The sequence below is a fragment of the Stegostoma tigrinum genome, chromosome 35 (genome assembly GCF_030684315.1).
Source record: "Stegostoma tigrinum isolate sSteTig4 chromosome 35, sSteTig4.hap1, whole genome shotgun sequence".
Classification (NCBI taxonomy): Eukaryota; Metazoa; Chordata; class Chondrichthyes; order Orectolobiformes; family Stegostomatidae; genus Stegostoma; species Stegostoma tigrinum.
The window spans coordinates 3,735,797-3,753,207 of record NC_081388.1 but is presented as its reverse complement, the minus strand read 5'-3'; the positions used below and the strand labels follow the sequence as shown (position 1 = coordinate 3,753,207).

General features: G+C 45.3%; 1 protein-coding gene across 4 annotated transcripts in view; it reads right to left on the bottom strand.

Moving 5' to 3' along the window:
- The window catches only part of LOC125447582 (C-type lectin domain family 10 member A-like), a 64,446-nt gene that overhangs the window by 34,729 nt on the left and 12,306 nt on the right, over positions 1 to 17,411 (bottom strand). For 2 of the 4 annotated variants that reach the window (XM_048522101.1, XM_048522100.1), the window contains exons 2-3: positions 16,487 to 16,570; positions 8,143 to 8,187 (exon numbers count right to left, since the gene is read on the bottom strand). In XM_048522101.1, coding sequence (XP_048378058.1) covers positions 8,143 to 8,187; positions 16,487 to 16,544 — 103 coding nt within the window. In that variant the 5' untranslated portion in view covers positions 16,545 to 16,570. The remainder of the gene's footprint in view (positions 1 to 8,142; positions 8,188 to 16,486; positions 16,571 to 17,411) is intronic. The other 2 variants (XM_048522103.2, XM_048522102.2) reach the window with 1 other exon arrangement.

Sequence of the window (17,411 nt, the reverse complement as noted above, 5' to 3'; positions counted from 1 at the left end):
AGGCTAGTCATGAAGGACAGGTTGTATTGGATCCAGGGAGAGCTAGCTAATTGGATTCAAAACTGGCTCGATGGTAGGTAGCAAGGGTGATGGCAGAAGGTTGTTTCTCAGACTGGAGGCCTGTGATTAGTGGTGTGCCACAGGGTTTGGTGCTGGGACCTTTATTTGCTATTTACATAAATGGCCTGGATGTGAACGTACAAGGTATGATCAGTAAGTTTGCGAATGATATAAAATAAGGAGATATTGTTGACAGCGAGGAAGGTTAACAAAAATTACAGAGGGATCCTGATCAGACGGGAAGTGGGCCGAGAATTGACAAATGCACTTCAATGCAGATTAGTGTGAGGATTTGCATTTTGGAAAGTCAAACCAAGGCAGGACTTATACAGTAAATGATTAGGTCTTGAGGAGTGCTGTGGAACAGAGGGACCTAGGAGTTCATTGAAAGCAGCATCACAAGTGGGCAGGGTGGTGATTTAGCATGCTGACCTTCGTGGTTGAGACATTAAGTACAGGAGTTGGGACATTAAATTATAGTTGTATAGGTTGTTGGTGAAGCCACACTTGGTGTATTATGTACAGTTTTGTCACCCTGTTATGGGAAAGACATAAGTAAACTGGAAAGTGTGCAAAAACGGTTTATGAGGATATTGCTCGGACTATCGTAGGCCTGAGTTATGTGGAGACGTTGGCCAGGATAGGACTATATTCCTTGGAATGTAGGAGAATGAGGGGTGGCGCAATTGAGGTGTATAAAATCATGAGGGGTGTAGATAGAATGAATTAGAATTAGAATTCCTACAGTGTGGAAACAGGCCCGTCAGGCCAACAAGTCCACACCGACCATTGGAGCATCCCACCCAGACCCATTCCCCCTATAACCAACACAACCCTGAATGCTACAGGCAATTTAGCATGGCCAATCCACCTAGCCTGCACAGCTTTGGGCTGTGGGAGGAAACCCACCCAGACACGGGGAGAATGTGCAAACTCCATACAGACAGTTGCCCGAGGCTGGAATTGAACCCGGGTTCCTGCTGCTGTGAGGCTGCAGTGCGAACCACTGAGCTACTGTGGCACCATATGCACAGTCTTTTTCCTAGGGATGGGGAATTGAAAACTAGAGGGCATAGGTTTAAGGTGAGAGGGGAAAGATTTAAGAAGGACCTGAGGGGCAACTTCTTTACACAGAGAGTAGTGTGTATATGGAATGGGCTGCCAGAGAAAGTGGTTGAGGCAGGTACAACAGCAACATTTAAAAAAACATTTGGATAGGTACATGGCTGGTAAGGGTTTAGAGGGATATGGACCAAATGTGGTCAATTGGAATGAGCTGAGTGGGCACCATGGACAGTATGGACCAGTTTGGGTCACGGGGCCTGTTTCCATGTTGTATTACGATATGACTCCAATCAAAATGTTCAATTCTCTACCAAAGAAGGTAGTGAAAGTTAGGTGCTTAAATGCATTCAAGACACAGTTTGCTGGTGCTGCAGAAATGAGTAAGACGGAACATCGTTAGGAGGTCATAAAGGGATAAGGGATGAAGGAATTAAGGGTTATGGTGAGCGGGCAGCTAAGTGGAGCTGACTCTCAAAAAGATCAGCCACAATCTTATTAAATGGCGGGGCAGGCTTGAGGGGCTGGATGGCCCATTCCTGCTCCTAGTTCTTATGATACAGACAGACTACAAATATTGGCAAATATTGACAAATGGAGTACACCAAGGGAAACTGTGAGGTTACTGATTTGGTCAGGAAGAATAGAAAGGAAGAATATAATTTACAGGTGTTGTACATGAATCTCAGAAAGTCAATGTGTGGGTGCAGCATGTAGTTAATAAGGAAAATGCAATGTTTGCCTTAATTGCATGGGGGACAGGGACTAAAAGTGGGGAGGTCTCGCTGCAGCTGCACAGGGTGAGGCCAGGCCTAATGAACTATGTGCAGTTTTGGCCTGTTTCCTTTAGGAGGCATGCACTTGCATTAAAAGGTTGAGAGAAGATTCGCTCAACTGGGATGATGGATTTACCTTATGAAGAGAGATTGAGCAGGTTGGACCTGTTCTGATTGGAGTTCAGAAGAATGTAAGGTGATTTCATTGCAATATGCATGGTCCTGAGGGGGGCCACACAAAGTGGATTCTGTGAAGAAGTTTCCTCATCTAGCAGAATCTGGGAATCTGGGACACGGTTTAAAAGAGCTGGTTCCCCATTTAAGACAGAGTTCAGGAAGAATGTCTTTCTCTCAAAGGGTTGTGAATAAGTTGGATACACTTCCAAATTTCTTCCAACTTCCTTGTCAATTTTTGCTCTACTCCAGAATTCATGTGTTATCAATTTGTCTGTCTGATGTGCAGCCTTTAGCATAAAAAAATCCATCTGTATTTGATTGGCCTGTCCTATTATTTTACCCTCTTCTCTGTCATTACAGAGATGCTTCTTGTGATTCCACTGTCTCCTCCCAGTTCAGCATCAGCCACTAATTTAACCAGCTGAGCACATGCACTATCTCTGAGTCATGTCAAATCTTTCGCAGAAAGGAGCTCCTTCAGTGAGCACATGCTGGTTTCACCCACTTAATCACCTCCTGTACCCTTCTTCCAGATTGTCCTTAAGCTTTGCTTTAACTGATGGCCTCCCATTTGATGGAGGGAGTAGGGGGATTGAGAGAGGTGGAGGTTAGGCTGATGTGCAGCTGAGTGTAATTAGAGCATAGAAAGTGATACTCTGTTTTGAATGGTATCGCCCGGGGTGGCATGTATATGATTGGATACTAGAATGAGTGGGTTGCCTTAATGGTTGGACAGTCTGAGCTAGTTTCTACTGGAGATAAGAAGAACAAGGGGTGACTTGATTGAAATATATGCGGTCCTGAATGGTCTTGAGAAGCTGGACGTAGAAAGGATGTTCCCTTATGTGGATCAGTTCAGGACTTGGGGCACTGTTTCAAAATGAGGGGACACCCTGTTGGGGCGAAGATGAGGGGCTTTCTTTTCTCTCAGAGGTTTGTGCAACTTTGGAGCTTGGTGCCACAGAAGTCAATAGACGTGGCGGTCATTGAGTATTTCTAAGGCGGAGCTAGAGAGACTCTTGCGAGGCAGAAGAATCAGGGGTTATTGGGGATTAAGTAAAAATGTGGAATTGGAAACCCAATCAGGTTCCCTGCCTCAGAGATAGCTGGAACTGCACATGCTGGAGAATCTGAGATAACAAGGTGTAGAGCTGGATGAGCCAATAGAAAATAAACAATAGGTGCTGGAGTAGGCCATTCAGCCCTTTGAGCCAGCATCACCATTCATTATGATTATGTCTGATCATCCACAATCAGTATCCTGTTCCTGCCTTATCCCCATAACCCTTGGTTCCATGATCTTTAGAACTAAACCTTTAGAAGAAGGGTCTAGGCCTGAAGCATCAGCCTTCCTGCTCCTCTGATGTCACGTGGCCTGCTGTGTTCATCCAGCTCCACACCTTGTTATCTCAGATTCACTGTCTATGAGAATATTAGAGGCAGAAACTCTTGCAACATACCAACAGTATTTAGGTGTGCACTTGCAAACAAGTCTATGGGCCAAGTGCTGGAAATTGGGATTAGGTGGTTGTTCACTGGCACAGATTTAATGGGCTCAAGAATTTTTTTCTGTGCTGCAGAGTCAATGACAGTTACGATCTGATTGAAAAGCAGAGCAGGTTTGAGGGCTAAGTAGTCTGCTCTTGCTCCCATATTGCACGTTTATATGAGATATGTGAAGTAGTAAAACAGAGGTCCTTGCAGGTCACCAACCCATACACACAGCCACACTCACATTCTCACCCACACACACACACACACCCAGTCCAACACACACACTGACACATGCACATAGCCACACCAACACACACACTCACACTGATACACACACACACACATCAACACATACCCAATTCCCAAACACCCACACCAACACACACCCACCCACACCCATACCGACACACTCACTAATACACACACCCACACCAACACACATCCACACCCATACCGACACACACTCACTGATACGCACCCACACCAATACACATCCACTCCCATACTGTCACACACTCACCAACACATGTATGTCCCCACACACAGCCACAATGACACCCAATCACACTCACATCCAAACAAAGCCACCTACACACCAACACATACACATTCACACTCGCAACACACACCAACTCATATCCACACCCAACACAGTAACATACTCCCACCCGTACTCACACCGACGCATACTTACTCACACCAACAAACCCACCCACACTAGCACACAGCTATTCATCAGCATATCCACCTACTCACATACACCCATACCAACACACACACCATGCCAACACACACACCCATACCAACACACACACCCATGCCAACACACATACACCCAAACACAGCCACACTGACACCCAATCACACCAACATTCACATGCACCTAAACCAACAGACACACACTCACATACTGACACCAACACACACCCATGTCAACAGACACACAGTCACACAATCACTCACACTCACCCACACTCACACCAATACACACCCACTCAGACTCACATGCACCCAAGCCAACAAACACTGTGCACACACACACGTACTCTCACCCACCAACTCACATACACTCACACCAGTCTAGAAAGGAGTATGTTGATATTCTGAAAGCATGTCAATATAAAAAGGAGTTGTTGGATGTTTTGAGAAGCATTAAGGTAGACAAGTCCTCGGGACCTGATTGGGATCTATCCCAAAATACAGAGTCAGGTGAGGGAGAAAATTGGTGGGCATGGGAGGGTGGGAATGTCCTTGCCTGAAATCCTTGTATCTGCTTTAGTCACAAGGGAAGTTCCAAAGGACTGGAGAATAGCCAGTGTTATTAATTTTATTAAGGGCAACAGAGATTATCCTCAAAATGACAGACTGGTGATCTTTATGTCAGTGGTATGGAATAATTGGAGAAGATCCCTAGGGACAGAATTTACTTACATTGGGGCAGCTGTATCACAGTGGTTAGCATTGCTGCCTCAAAGTGCCGGGGATCTGGGCTTGATTCCAGCCTTGGGCAATTGTCTATGTGGAGTTAGCACATCCTCCCTGCGTCTGTGTGGGTTTCTTCTGGGAGCTCTGGTTTCTACCCACAGTCCAAAGATGTGCAGTTTAGGTGGATTGGCCACGCATTAGTGTCCAGGGATGTTCAGGGTAGGTGGATTAGCCATGGGAATTGCTGGGTTACAGGGATGGAGTGGGTTAGGTTGGGATTCTTTTTGGATGGTCAGAATGGCCTGCTTCCACCCTGTAGGGATTTTACAATTTGGGAAAAATATGGATTTATTAGTGATTTGTGGGACAAGTTGTGTCTCACAAATTTGATTGAGTTTTTGAGGAAGTAACAAAAATAAAGACAGGGCACGTTCCTTTGCTGTCACTGGGTCAAAATCTTGGAACTCCCTTCCTAATATGATTGTGATGTATCTACACACAAAGAATTTCAGCACACCAACTTTTCCAGGGCAATTAGAAATGGGGAACAAATGATGGCGCAGCCAGTGACCCCCATCCCATAAAAGGATATATTTTTTAAAATACTCCTTTCTTACTTCAGCTATCATTTTATTCTCAATAAGAAGATCTACTTTTGTTTTACCTAATCCATCTCACTACCCCTTTTATGTGTAAACGTTAAGAAAGGGTTAGAGTAACATACCACAAATCTTTTTTGACCGTCTTGGATTCAAGAGGAATGTGCAATAGGACCCTCAGCCCTATATTGCTCTAGTTCCAGTTTCCTGACGGAATCTCAAATGACACGACTACCGAGATGACATTTCCTTCACTGCGTATCTCAGAAACTTATCTACATCTTTATTAAAATTTATCTCCCTACCTGTTATTCCTATTATTCATTACCCTCTGTACTTTTCTGTGTTAGTTTGGTTCTCTGCACAAGTATAGAGAAAAATTTTGGTCTCTTTTTCTCTCAACTGGGACCTAAGTCACATCATATCCCACAGCACCAGAGAAAGGGAGTTCCCCACAGGTTTATTGTCATGTACCTTTTATGGCCTCAAATAACAGAATGAAACAAATTCTTGCTTTCCAAAACAGAAAAAAGAAATAAAATATATTTTGGCAGCCAGTCAGGCTGAGCTAAGATTCCAGTCCTGGACTCCATCCTGATTTAAGTTTACTTTATGTTTCCTTATAGAGGAAGAAGAAGCTGAACAAGCTCATATTCCACATAGCACTGCTTCACTCTTTACTCCATTACAGCAATATATCAGGCGAAATTGTTTGTAGCAAGAAACTGCCAACCCACCAGGACAGGACTGTAATCTTCAAGAATTAAAGATTAACCCCTAAACTCCCAATATGAGCAAGTCTGACTCATAGAAACATAGAAAATAGGAGCAGGATAAGTTTATTTGGCCCTTTGAGCCTATTCTGCCTTCTTATATGATCACGCTTGATCATCTAACTCCGTCCCCTATTTTCACTCTCTCTCCATACACTTTGATCCTGTTAGCACTAAGAATGTTATTCATCTCCATTTTGAAAACATTCAATGTTTTGATCTCAACTGTCTTCAGTGACAGGGAATTCCACAGGCTCCCCACTCTCTGGGTGAAGGAATTTCTCCTCATCTCAGTCCTAAATGGCGTACCCTGTGTTCTTAAACTGTGGGTCTCTGCCTCTGGACTCTGTGGTCATTGGGAACATCCTTCCTGCACTTACTCTGTTCTAGTCCCATTGGATTTTATAGGCTTCCGCGAAATATCCCCTCATTCTTCTCAACTCCAGTGAATATTATCCTTACCAATCCAAAGCTTTCTGGGGGAAATGGTCGGACTTGGCCTCTTCCTGAGGTCCCTAGGATGTTAGTCTTTACTTAAAACTAGCAGCGGGAAGAATTCTGCTGCCTACTCAGGCAGTTTGTCAGGCAAGACAATTGACAATTCAAGACCCCAGGCCTCAGGAAGGCTCTTGGACAGGGTGAGGAGGGGGAGTCATTGAATAGGAGTTGGTAACCAGGGAAGGTTGAAGGGATTGGATTGGAAGGTGCTTGAATGGGATGTCTCAAATGAGGAACTGGGGAACATCAACTCGTCCTGACTCCATGTTCCGAGAATTTTTTTTTCACTATTGCTGCCTCCTGACTTTGGCCCTGAATGAAGCCAGGCCAATGCCGCATTATAATGCTCTCCAAAATTCCAAAAGCATCAGTCACAGCAAGGCAAAACCATTTTCAGTTATGTACCCTGCCCAGCGCACCCTTCAATCCATCCTGTGCCCCTTCATTTCCATATTCCCTCCCCATCCCACTCATACTTCCACTACTCTTCCCAAAGCCAATTGCCCCCCTTTCACTTCCACTGTGGCCCAACCCACTCCTCTTCTGTTCCCTTCCCACTGCTAATTCCTATCGCCTCAATACTTTCCTCTATACTTATTCCTACCCTTAACTTTTCTCACCTGTTCTACTCCTCTCCCAATATCCCTTCCATGACCATCCTCACCTCTCCCACTCTGCCCAATTCATTCCCCTTCTTTGCCCATTCAAATCTGCCCCTTACTGACATTCCCACATCCATTCCCTGCTCTCATTGCACAATTTCCATCTCTCTGTCTCCAATACCTGCCTATTCCATTCCATCCCACTTCCTCTCCCAATCCCATTTTCCCTATTTCCCCACCATTCCCACTCCCACTATCCCATCTTCCCACTCTCATTCCTGTCTATCCCTTTCCAATTCCCTCCATTTCCTCTCCCAATCCTAACGTCATCATTTCCCCAGCATTCCCTGTCCCATCCTTTATCTCTCATGCCCATTTTCTCCTTCCTTGCTCTTCACACTCCTATTCCTGCCTCTCCCACCTCTCCCTCTCCTGTTCTCATTCTGCTGGACCAATTCCCATTACATCCCCTTCCCCTCTCTTTCCCATCTTCCCCAACCTGCCTTCCCACTCCCACCTCTTTGTCTCCTGTTATGACCCTCCCCATCTGCACCCCTCCCAATCTCGACTCTAGCCCTGCCAGCTTCATGCCCACCTTCCCACTTCTCCTCTCACTGCCATTTCTGTCACGCCACCATCCTCCTCCTGCTGCCCAACACAAATTCATGGTATTTACCTCCAGCTGATGCATCTTGTATTCCTTCCGGCTGTGCATCGTCGGCTGTGTGGAAGACAAGGAGTTAAAAACCAAAGAGATATAAGTTGAGGAAAGGAGATAAATACACACTCCCACAGGGTCACTGCTGGGCTGGTTTAAGTCAATCCTCACAGCTACAGGATCAACCTTTGAGTGAAATGTGAGTGGTCAAATTAGCAAGGCAAACTACTATGGATGCCAGATATCTGAATTAATAACAGCAGAAAAGCAAGCTGAAATGCTCAGCAGGTTGGGCAGCATCTATGGAGGAAGAAACTGAGCTAATCGTTTGCTCTCTGGCCTTTCATCACAACTGAGGACCCGCTGAGCTTTCCCAGATTTTTGACGTTTTAGCAAAACTGAAATTCAACAGAGAACTGTTAGAGAGCAAGAGTTGTTCAGCCCATTGTATCTGCACTGGCATTTATAGGTGTGAGTGTGAGCCACTCTGTAGACTCTGGCTTCCAGCATATGCTGTCCTTATTGTCTCCAACTGTCTGCCCTGGTCCATTAGATCACCATCATGACTTAACCACATTCTTTTGCCTTTTCTCATCACCCTGCATATTGGTTTTATTCCAATAATTGCTGGCCCAGGAATGATGTATACCTAAACATAACTACTCTTATTGCTATAAGGTGACTTAGACTGGGCTGGAAAATGGGAGATTCTTTCTGATCCATGCTTATAGGGAGGGAGTCAGACATGGGGAAAGTTTGACAAAGCTCAGACACATTTGACAAGTGTCACATGCATATTACAAGTTCAGAACTTCAGAGACAGGTGGGGAATTTGAATCATAGAATTTTTACAGCGTGGAAGCAGGCCATTCAGCCATCGAGTCCACACCAACCCCCTGAAATGCATCACACCCAGACCCACCCAACTATCCTACCCCTGTAACACTGCATTTCCTGTGGCTAATCCACCTAGCTTGTATATCCCTGATACTACGGACAATTTAGCATGGCCAATCCACCTAATCTGCACATCCTTGGACTGTGGAAGAAAACTGGAGCAACCCAGAGGAAACCCACGCAGACGCAGAGAAAATGGGCAAATTCCACGTAGACAGTTCACTGAGGCTGGAATCGAACTGGGGTCTCTGGTGCTGTGAAGCAGCAGTGCTAGCCACTGAGCCACTGTGCTGCTCTCAATGCCTGCCAATTATAACGGGGCCTGTACTGTGCTGTAATGTTCTATGTTCTATAAGTTGTCATTGGATAAGCATATGGACGTACATGCAAGAGTGTAGGTTAGATGGGCTTGAGATCGGTATGACAGGTCGGCACAATATCAAGGGCCAAAGGACCTGTACTGTGCTGTATATAACACCAGGTTACCCCAAGTTGACAATGTTGCTGGTAAACGAGTAGACAGGGAGAAACTGTTCCCACTTGTAAAAGTTCGAGAATGAATGTGCACAGATTTAAAATGTTTTGGACAAGAAGCAAATGTGAGGTGAGAAAAAAACTTTATCACCCAGTGAATACTTAGGGTATGGGATGCACTGCCCGGAAATGTGGTACAGGAAGGTTCACCTGAGTCAAAAAGGGCATTGGATGATTATTTGGATCGAACCACTTGCAGGATTATGGGCTCAGGGTAGGAAAATGATGTTAAGCCATCATGGTCATTCAGATAGCCAGTCTCCCCATGATGGGCCAAAAAGTGTCCTCCTGCATTATCCTAATTCTATGGCTCTGAGAGGCCCAGGTTAATGCTGTGGGGACATGGGTTCAAATCCTACCATGATACTACTATTGGCCATGGAGCTAAGAGTCTTAACTGTTGCAGAAGTGAATATTCAGTCCATCAAATTCATGTGATCCCACTGCGCTGGGGGTAGTGGGGGTGGGGTGGAGGTGGTTTGCTGCAGATGAACATCTTGCTCAGTCTTTTCTTCAGTAAGGCAAGTTGGTTTGGGATTGGAGTCACATGCCATCATGCTATTTCTCATGGTCAGTGAGTCAGTCTACCTTTATCAGACATGCTCCTGGCATCATCACCATTTCATGGCATAAGATGATCTCAAATTCCATCTTACCTGACATCACTTGAAACATGACATTCTACTGTAAGCATCCTGCTCTGTTGTAACATCATACCTTAACTTTAACTTAAACACTTATGTGTCCGAGGTATGTTACATTTGTACAAAATAGTTCATTATAATAAGTATCTGTTGGATTCTCTAATACCACTCCATTCGCACACAGTTTCTTATCCTATGGGAGAAACTTTGGCATTGTCAAGCCTGGTAGAACACCCTGCTGAAGGCAAAGCATGGACCACACACAAGCTGGGCTTGGTAAGGTTGGCTAACTCCCTTCCTGAAAGGAAGACCATTCTCACAGCCACTTTCATTTAATTAGGAGAATTTGCGTTGCCATAGGAAGGCGTGATAATTTCAAATCCACCTTCAAAAGCTAAGTGGACTTGAAATTCACACACTGCTATGTTGTACTCAAATCGTAAACATGACTCTTCAGGCCTGGAGGTCACCAATTCAAAATGCCACCACCCACTGCTCAATGAGCTACTAGGTTTCACAAAGTCTGGTTCAGAAATCTCTCAGCCATGTTGATGCTCATTTATTTAGATTCAGCTCCAACTGGGAAGCTCGCTGTGGGCCTGTGTGCTTAATGAGTTCCAGATGGTCAAGGCAGGATTCCGAGCAATGAGAAACATTATTAAAAATATATAACTTCTGACTCCTCTCAATGACTCACGCCAGATTCCGCTGTTTGACTCAAAATGCTGCCGTAAAGTTGGTGAGCAGATGGGGAGGAGGGGAAGTGGGGGTAAGTTGGGGGAGGGGGAAAGAGTGCGCAGGGGAAAGAGGAAAATTGAGGGAGGGGCAGACTGGAAGTAGCAAGAGGGGTTGAGAGGGAGGAGGCAGAAATGCAGGTAGGATAGTGAGAGGGGGCAATGTGGAGGGGGAAGGGCTTGGATATTGGGCAAGTGAAAGGTAAGCGGGGCAAGAGAGGGAGAAGAAAGGGAACAGAGATGAGGAACAGGAAGATGTGGAAGGAGAGGAGAGAGAAGGAGAGAAAGGAGAGAAGGTGAGGGGGCGAGAGACAGGGAGCTGAAAGAAGGAGGGGGCATGGTGCAGGTGGGTGGGGAATGGAGATAGGGTGTTCATAAATGGGAGGGGGAGGGTTGGACTTGAGGAAGAAGAAGGGTGTGGAAGAGAGGAAGGCTGGGGGCTGGAAGAATAAATTGCACATGGCGAGGCAAGGGGAAAGGGATCAGGATAGAGAGGATGTGAAATGAGAGAGAGGAAGATTGGATGAGGAGAGGGATGAGTGGAGAGGAGGATTAGTTAGGGGACCATAGATGGGAAGTATAGGATGGGAAAGGCTACATGCAGGAAGAACGTTCCCGATGTTGGGGAAGTCCAGAACAAGGGTCACTGTCTACAAATCAGAGGTAAACCATTCGGTACTGAGATGAGGAAGAATTTCTTCACTCAGAGAGTTGTGAACATGCAGAATTCTGTACCACAGGAATATGTTGGGGTCAGTTCATTAGACATATTCAAGAGGAAGCTGGATGAGGCCCTTGCAGCTAAAGGGACTTGGTGGTTTGGAAAGTGGGAGTAGAATACAGAAACTGCATGATCAACCAAAATCATACTGAATGGTGGGGCAGGCTCAAAGGGCTGAATGGCCCACTCTTGCTCCTATTTCTCATGGATCTATGAGTAGGCGGTGGAGAGGATGTTTAGTTTGGGGAGGGGTGAGTGAGTGGAGGGGAGGGTGGGAAAGTGAGGGAAAGGGATGGATGCAGGAGGGTTGTGGGGTGCAGAGGTGGGGGGTGTGGGGGGAGATGGATGGATTTATGGGAGAGTTGGAGCACTATTGGGGGCTGCGTGGTGGCACAGTGGTTAGCACTTCTGCCTCACAGCACCAAGAATCGGGGTTTGATTCCACTCTTGGGTGACTCTCTGTGGGGAGTTTGCACGTTCTCCCTGAGTCTATGTGGCATTCTTCCGGGTGCTCCAGTTTCCTCCCACAGTCCAAAGATGTGCAGGCTAGATAGATTAGCCATACTAAATTGCCCGTAGTGTTCAGGGATGTGTAGAGTAGGTGGGTTATAGGAGGATGTGTTTGGGTGGGTGCTTTGAGGGTCAGGGTGGGCATGTTGGGCCAAAGGGCCTGTTTCCACATAGGGATTCTATGATTCCAACGTGTTCTGTTTAAACTCCATCTGCCTCTTTCTCCACTCAACTTTCCAACTGAGCTGAATCCTTTCTTAAGATGTACAACTCTGCCAACTTTCATGTTGTCTGCAAAATAACTAATCAGACCACTTACATTTTCATCCAAATCATTTGTATCTTTTATTCATTCATGGGATGACGGCATCGTAAACAGTACAAACAACAAGGTCCCAGCACCGACCCTTGCAAAACACTACTGGTCTCAGGCCTCCAGCCAGAAAAACAACACCCGTCTGTCTTCTATGGCCAAGTCAATTTTGTATCCAACTTGTCAATTCACCATGGATTCCATGTGATTTAATCTTCTGGACAAGCCTACTGTGAGGGGTCTTGTCAAATGCTTTAGTAAAGCCCATGCAGACATTGACTGCCCTACTATTATCAATCATCTTCTTCTTCAAAAAACTCAATCAAGTTTATGACACAAGACCTCCCCTGCATTAAGCCATGCTGACTATTCACAATAAGTCTATTTTTCTCCAAAGATGAATTAACAAGGGAGACCAGAGTTAAAATGGAGAGACTTGAAAGTAAAAGTGACATCACAATCAGATTAACCATGATACTATTAAATGGTGAAGCAGGCTTGAGGGGCTGAATGGCTCATTCCTAATTCATACATAAACTATACTGGCTGCCCTTGAAAGCAGATGAGGGATTCGAAGCGCACACTGAGCAAATTTATATCCCAATTTTGAATTAAGAATAGTCTCTGATTCATCAAACATTTGTGACATATGGCTGAACTGACTTGGCTATTCATCTGTCAATGCAGCCTAGCTATCAGGTTGAGCAGTTGGCTCCTGCTAAACAATGAAGAAGAGGACAACCTAGAATGAATGGGTGCCAAACTCTCAGTAAATGTCTGCAGCTGATCCACAGACACTGCAGCAAAATGAATACAGCAGACTGTTACAAAGAGAATACAGAGTGCATTGTCTGCCTCTTGCATCTCTAAACATGGGAACTACTGAATCTAACTCCATCCTTGTGAGGGGTGGAGGGGTGGGTCTGAATTTACAGCGGTGGGCTGAATGTCCTCCTCAGTATTTGAAACCACGCTAAGAGTCTATGGTAAGCTCTCGATAAGCTTTTACTTAACCTGTCAGGAGATCACGAGAACTGCCTGCGAAACTCTAAGGTTGAGATCTGGAATGCAGTGCCAGAACGGGAAATAAATGCAATAGTGACTTATAAAGAGGGAGTTTGGATGAATATTTGCTGGGGACAGTAAATATTAGATGATTGCAAATTGCAAGTCAGCACTAATTGTGAATCCTTTGGTTTAAAATTGTTTTTAATCAGCCTGTTTAGGAATGTAATGACACATCTCCAGAGCGGATGCGACTTGAACCAAGATATTCTGACCAGAGAGAGTGACACATTACAACCAACCATAAGAGCTCCCTCTTGGTGTTAAGATCAGGTACAACCTTCTTGTCCTAAAAGAGATTTCAGTGATCCAGATATCTGAATCATTCCCTCCTGCACCAGCTGCTTAATCACACCTTCAACTAAATTGTCTTCTTATTTCTCACCTCGCTATTACAAGGCACAGGGTGTAATCCTGACTTTACAACCCTAGAGGTTCTGTTTCTCAAATTCCTACCTAACTCCCTAATTTCCCTTTGCAGGACCTCATCTCTCTTTCTGCCCGTGTCATTAGAACCACAAAATGGACCATAACCTTTCGCTGCTCATGCTCTCCCTCCTGTGCCTGCTCAAAAAGATCCTCTACCCTGGCACCAGGGAGGCAGTACGCCATCCTGGAGTCTGACCAATAACCACAGAAGCACCTGTCTGTGTCCCTGAATATAAAGTCCCCTACTGCCTACACTTTATCCCACCCTGCTGTACACAGAGCTAACTGTGGTATCACTGATCTGGCCGCTTTTGCTGTTTTGCCTGAGAGGCCATCCCTCAACAGTACCAAAAATGGTATCTTATTATGAGAAAGGGAGTGGCCACAGGGGACTCCAGCACTACCTGCCCACATTTATTAGTCTCCCTGTTGCTCACCCAATTCCTTTCCTGCCCTTTTCTCAGAGCGGGGAGGTGCAGAATCATTATCCCTTACTCTGTTAGTCTGACATACATGATGCCGAGCTGCTTGCCATTGAGCTTTGGTTGAATAGACTGAAATACACCTCAGCGACCTTGGGAGACCGAGGAGATTTTGTCAGGGGTGGCATTCATAGTCATGGGCCTGGTTCAGTGAGTGGCATGAATCTCAAAGGATGATTCTGCACAGGAAATAACTGTTCATCTCATTGAGCCTCTAGCTCTTTGAAAGATAAATGTAATAAAATCCTCATCCTCAGCCTCTTTTCTGTCCCCAGCAAATATTCACCCAACTCCCTCTTTATAAGTCACTATTGCTTTTATTTCCCTTTCTGGCACTGCATTCCAGATCTCAAAATCTCCCTGTGTGAAGTCAGTTTCTCTTCATCCCTCCCTCCCACAGGCCTTTTGGCATTTGTTTGTAATTTGTGTCCTTCAGGTTCCAGAGCCTCCTGCCAATGAAATTTTGGCAAGTGCTTAAATCTGTTTTTTCCTTTTTCCAAGAACAATGTACTTCCCCTGAGTGTGCGGGTTTCATGGCTATACGCAAAAAGGAAGACTGAACCTCAAACGGGCGGATGGAAAGAGAGCTCAGGGTTCATCCTGTAGGGCAAGCATGTGGAGTAGCTGGCCGTCTGTAAACCCCTGAGTATGACTCGTTTTCCAGTGATGGTCATTGTAGCTGAATGTTCAACAAGCACACTGACTGTGCAGGCTAGAGAGGCACTTGAGTATGGTACTGTGTGCCAATTAGATTTGACTCCAGCTGGTGTTAGAAGGTTGAGGGAAGTGGGTTGATGTTAAAAGCCTAACTAATCAGTTTAGCAGCTTCTGAGCCAAATTCTTGAGTGGTTTCCCCGACACAGAGCCTTTCTCATGGCCATACACATGGAATCAAATGGGCTGTCGCTGAGCGCTCCATCATCAAGTAAGAATCTAGAGGGTCATAGAGTTATTTAACACAGAACACTAATCGACCAACTCTCATCAACTTTTATTGATGCACCGTAGAAAGCATTCTATCTGGGGGCATCATGGCTTGATATAGTTCTGCCTGGAAGAAACTATAGAGAGTTGTGAGCGCAGCCCAACCCATCACACAAGCCAACCTTCCATCCAGTGACACCATTTACACCTCTTGCTGCCTCGGGAAGGCAGCCAACATCATCAAAGATCCCTCCCACCTGGTTATAATCTCTTCCAATCTCTTCTATCAGGAAGAAGATACAAAAGGTTAAACACATGTACTGACAGTTCAAAACCGGCTTCTTCCTGCTATTAGACCTTTGAATGGATCTCTCAACTTTCAAATCTAATGCTGATCTTGCTTTTTGTGCAGATTCCTGGTGACTGTAAGTTTGTACTCTGTGGAAGTTCTGCGGAAAGGGTTACTCTGATTTCTCTCCAGAGATGTTGCCAGACCTGCTGAGCTTTTCCAGCAATTTCAGTTTTAGTTTCTGATTTACAGCATCTGCAGATCTTTCCGTTTTTATTTTGTATTTATCGCTATGTTCTGTCATCCTATGATCTTCATACAGTATGATCTGCCTGCACTGCATGCAAAACAAAACTTTTCACTGTACCCAGGTACTTGTGACAATGATAAAGCAAATCAAATCAAAAAATGAGTCCCACTTTTCAGCATTTCATCCACAGACTTGAATGTTGTGACATTTCAAATATTCATTCAGTCACTTTTTAAAGATTATGACGTTGCCTCTCCCGTTCTTTCAGTCGGTGTATTCCAGACTCCTACCACTCTCCGAATGAAAATGCTTTTCCTCAAATCACCAGTAAACCTCAGTGGGTGATGACCACATGGTGATGGGTGTGCAGCCTGTGGCACTGAAGTGAAGGGTGAAGGCAAGTGGTTTGGAATTTTTTTTTAACCAGATTTAATATCTGCACCCCCACCCCCAAAACCCAAGCCTCCACATTCCTCCAGATTAAATCTTTCACAACCCTTCTGCCATTGATTCTTTTCCAGTGCACCATCATCCCCTCCCGTGGTGTCTCTTTGAAATCTGGGCACCTACCTGAGTTCTTAACTTTCATCTTGATTTCTTCCTGATGATCTCCAGCGTCTTTCACCATCTCACTTGTGACAGGAATTGATGATCCTTCGCAACAGGAGAAAAGTTGTTAAAGGGGATGTAAATTATACTCAGCAGTCTGCACGCTCTCTTGGCACTGCCACCATCACAGTGTTAGCATCACATCATCACTGTCACCATCACAGTGTTACTGTCACTCTGGCATTGTCATTGTCACCATCACATCTTAACATCACGTCATCATCATTATATGAACTGTCACCCTGTCACCGTCATACTGTCACCACCATAGTGTCACCATCGCCCTGCCACTATTACTGTCACATCATTCCATTACTGTTACACTTTCACTGTGACACTGTCACCATCACAGTCTTACTATCAGTTACAGTCACATCGCACTGTCACCATCACAGTGTCACTGTTACACCCTCACCATCATAGTGCCACTGTCACCCTGTCGTTGTCACAGTCACACTGTCACTACTATCATGTCACTGTCACACCATCACCATCGTACTGTCACTCACTTCATTACTGTCACACTGTACATTTAGATCTCTTGGTGACCCACCGCCAGTCCTCCAGCCCCAGGACTCTGACCCACTCCATTCTTCCCAGAAACCAACTTTGTCCCATCCCTGTCTCCTGCTCTATGCCCTGCCCACACACCCTTCATCATGTAGATGGGCCCAGAGACCACCCGCTCTGTGTTCAGTGGCATTTATTTGGATAATGTGTCATTACATCCATCCCCTCAGATGTAGCTGTTTTCAGTTTCAGAGATGTGCCATTGAAACCCCAGTCCCCAAGCCATGCCACAACACCCTAAATACACGCCTAGGTCCCTCGCCCGTCTCATGTCCACTGCCACCAGTTAAAATTCTCCTGCATTCAAACTCTGCAG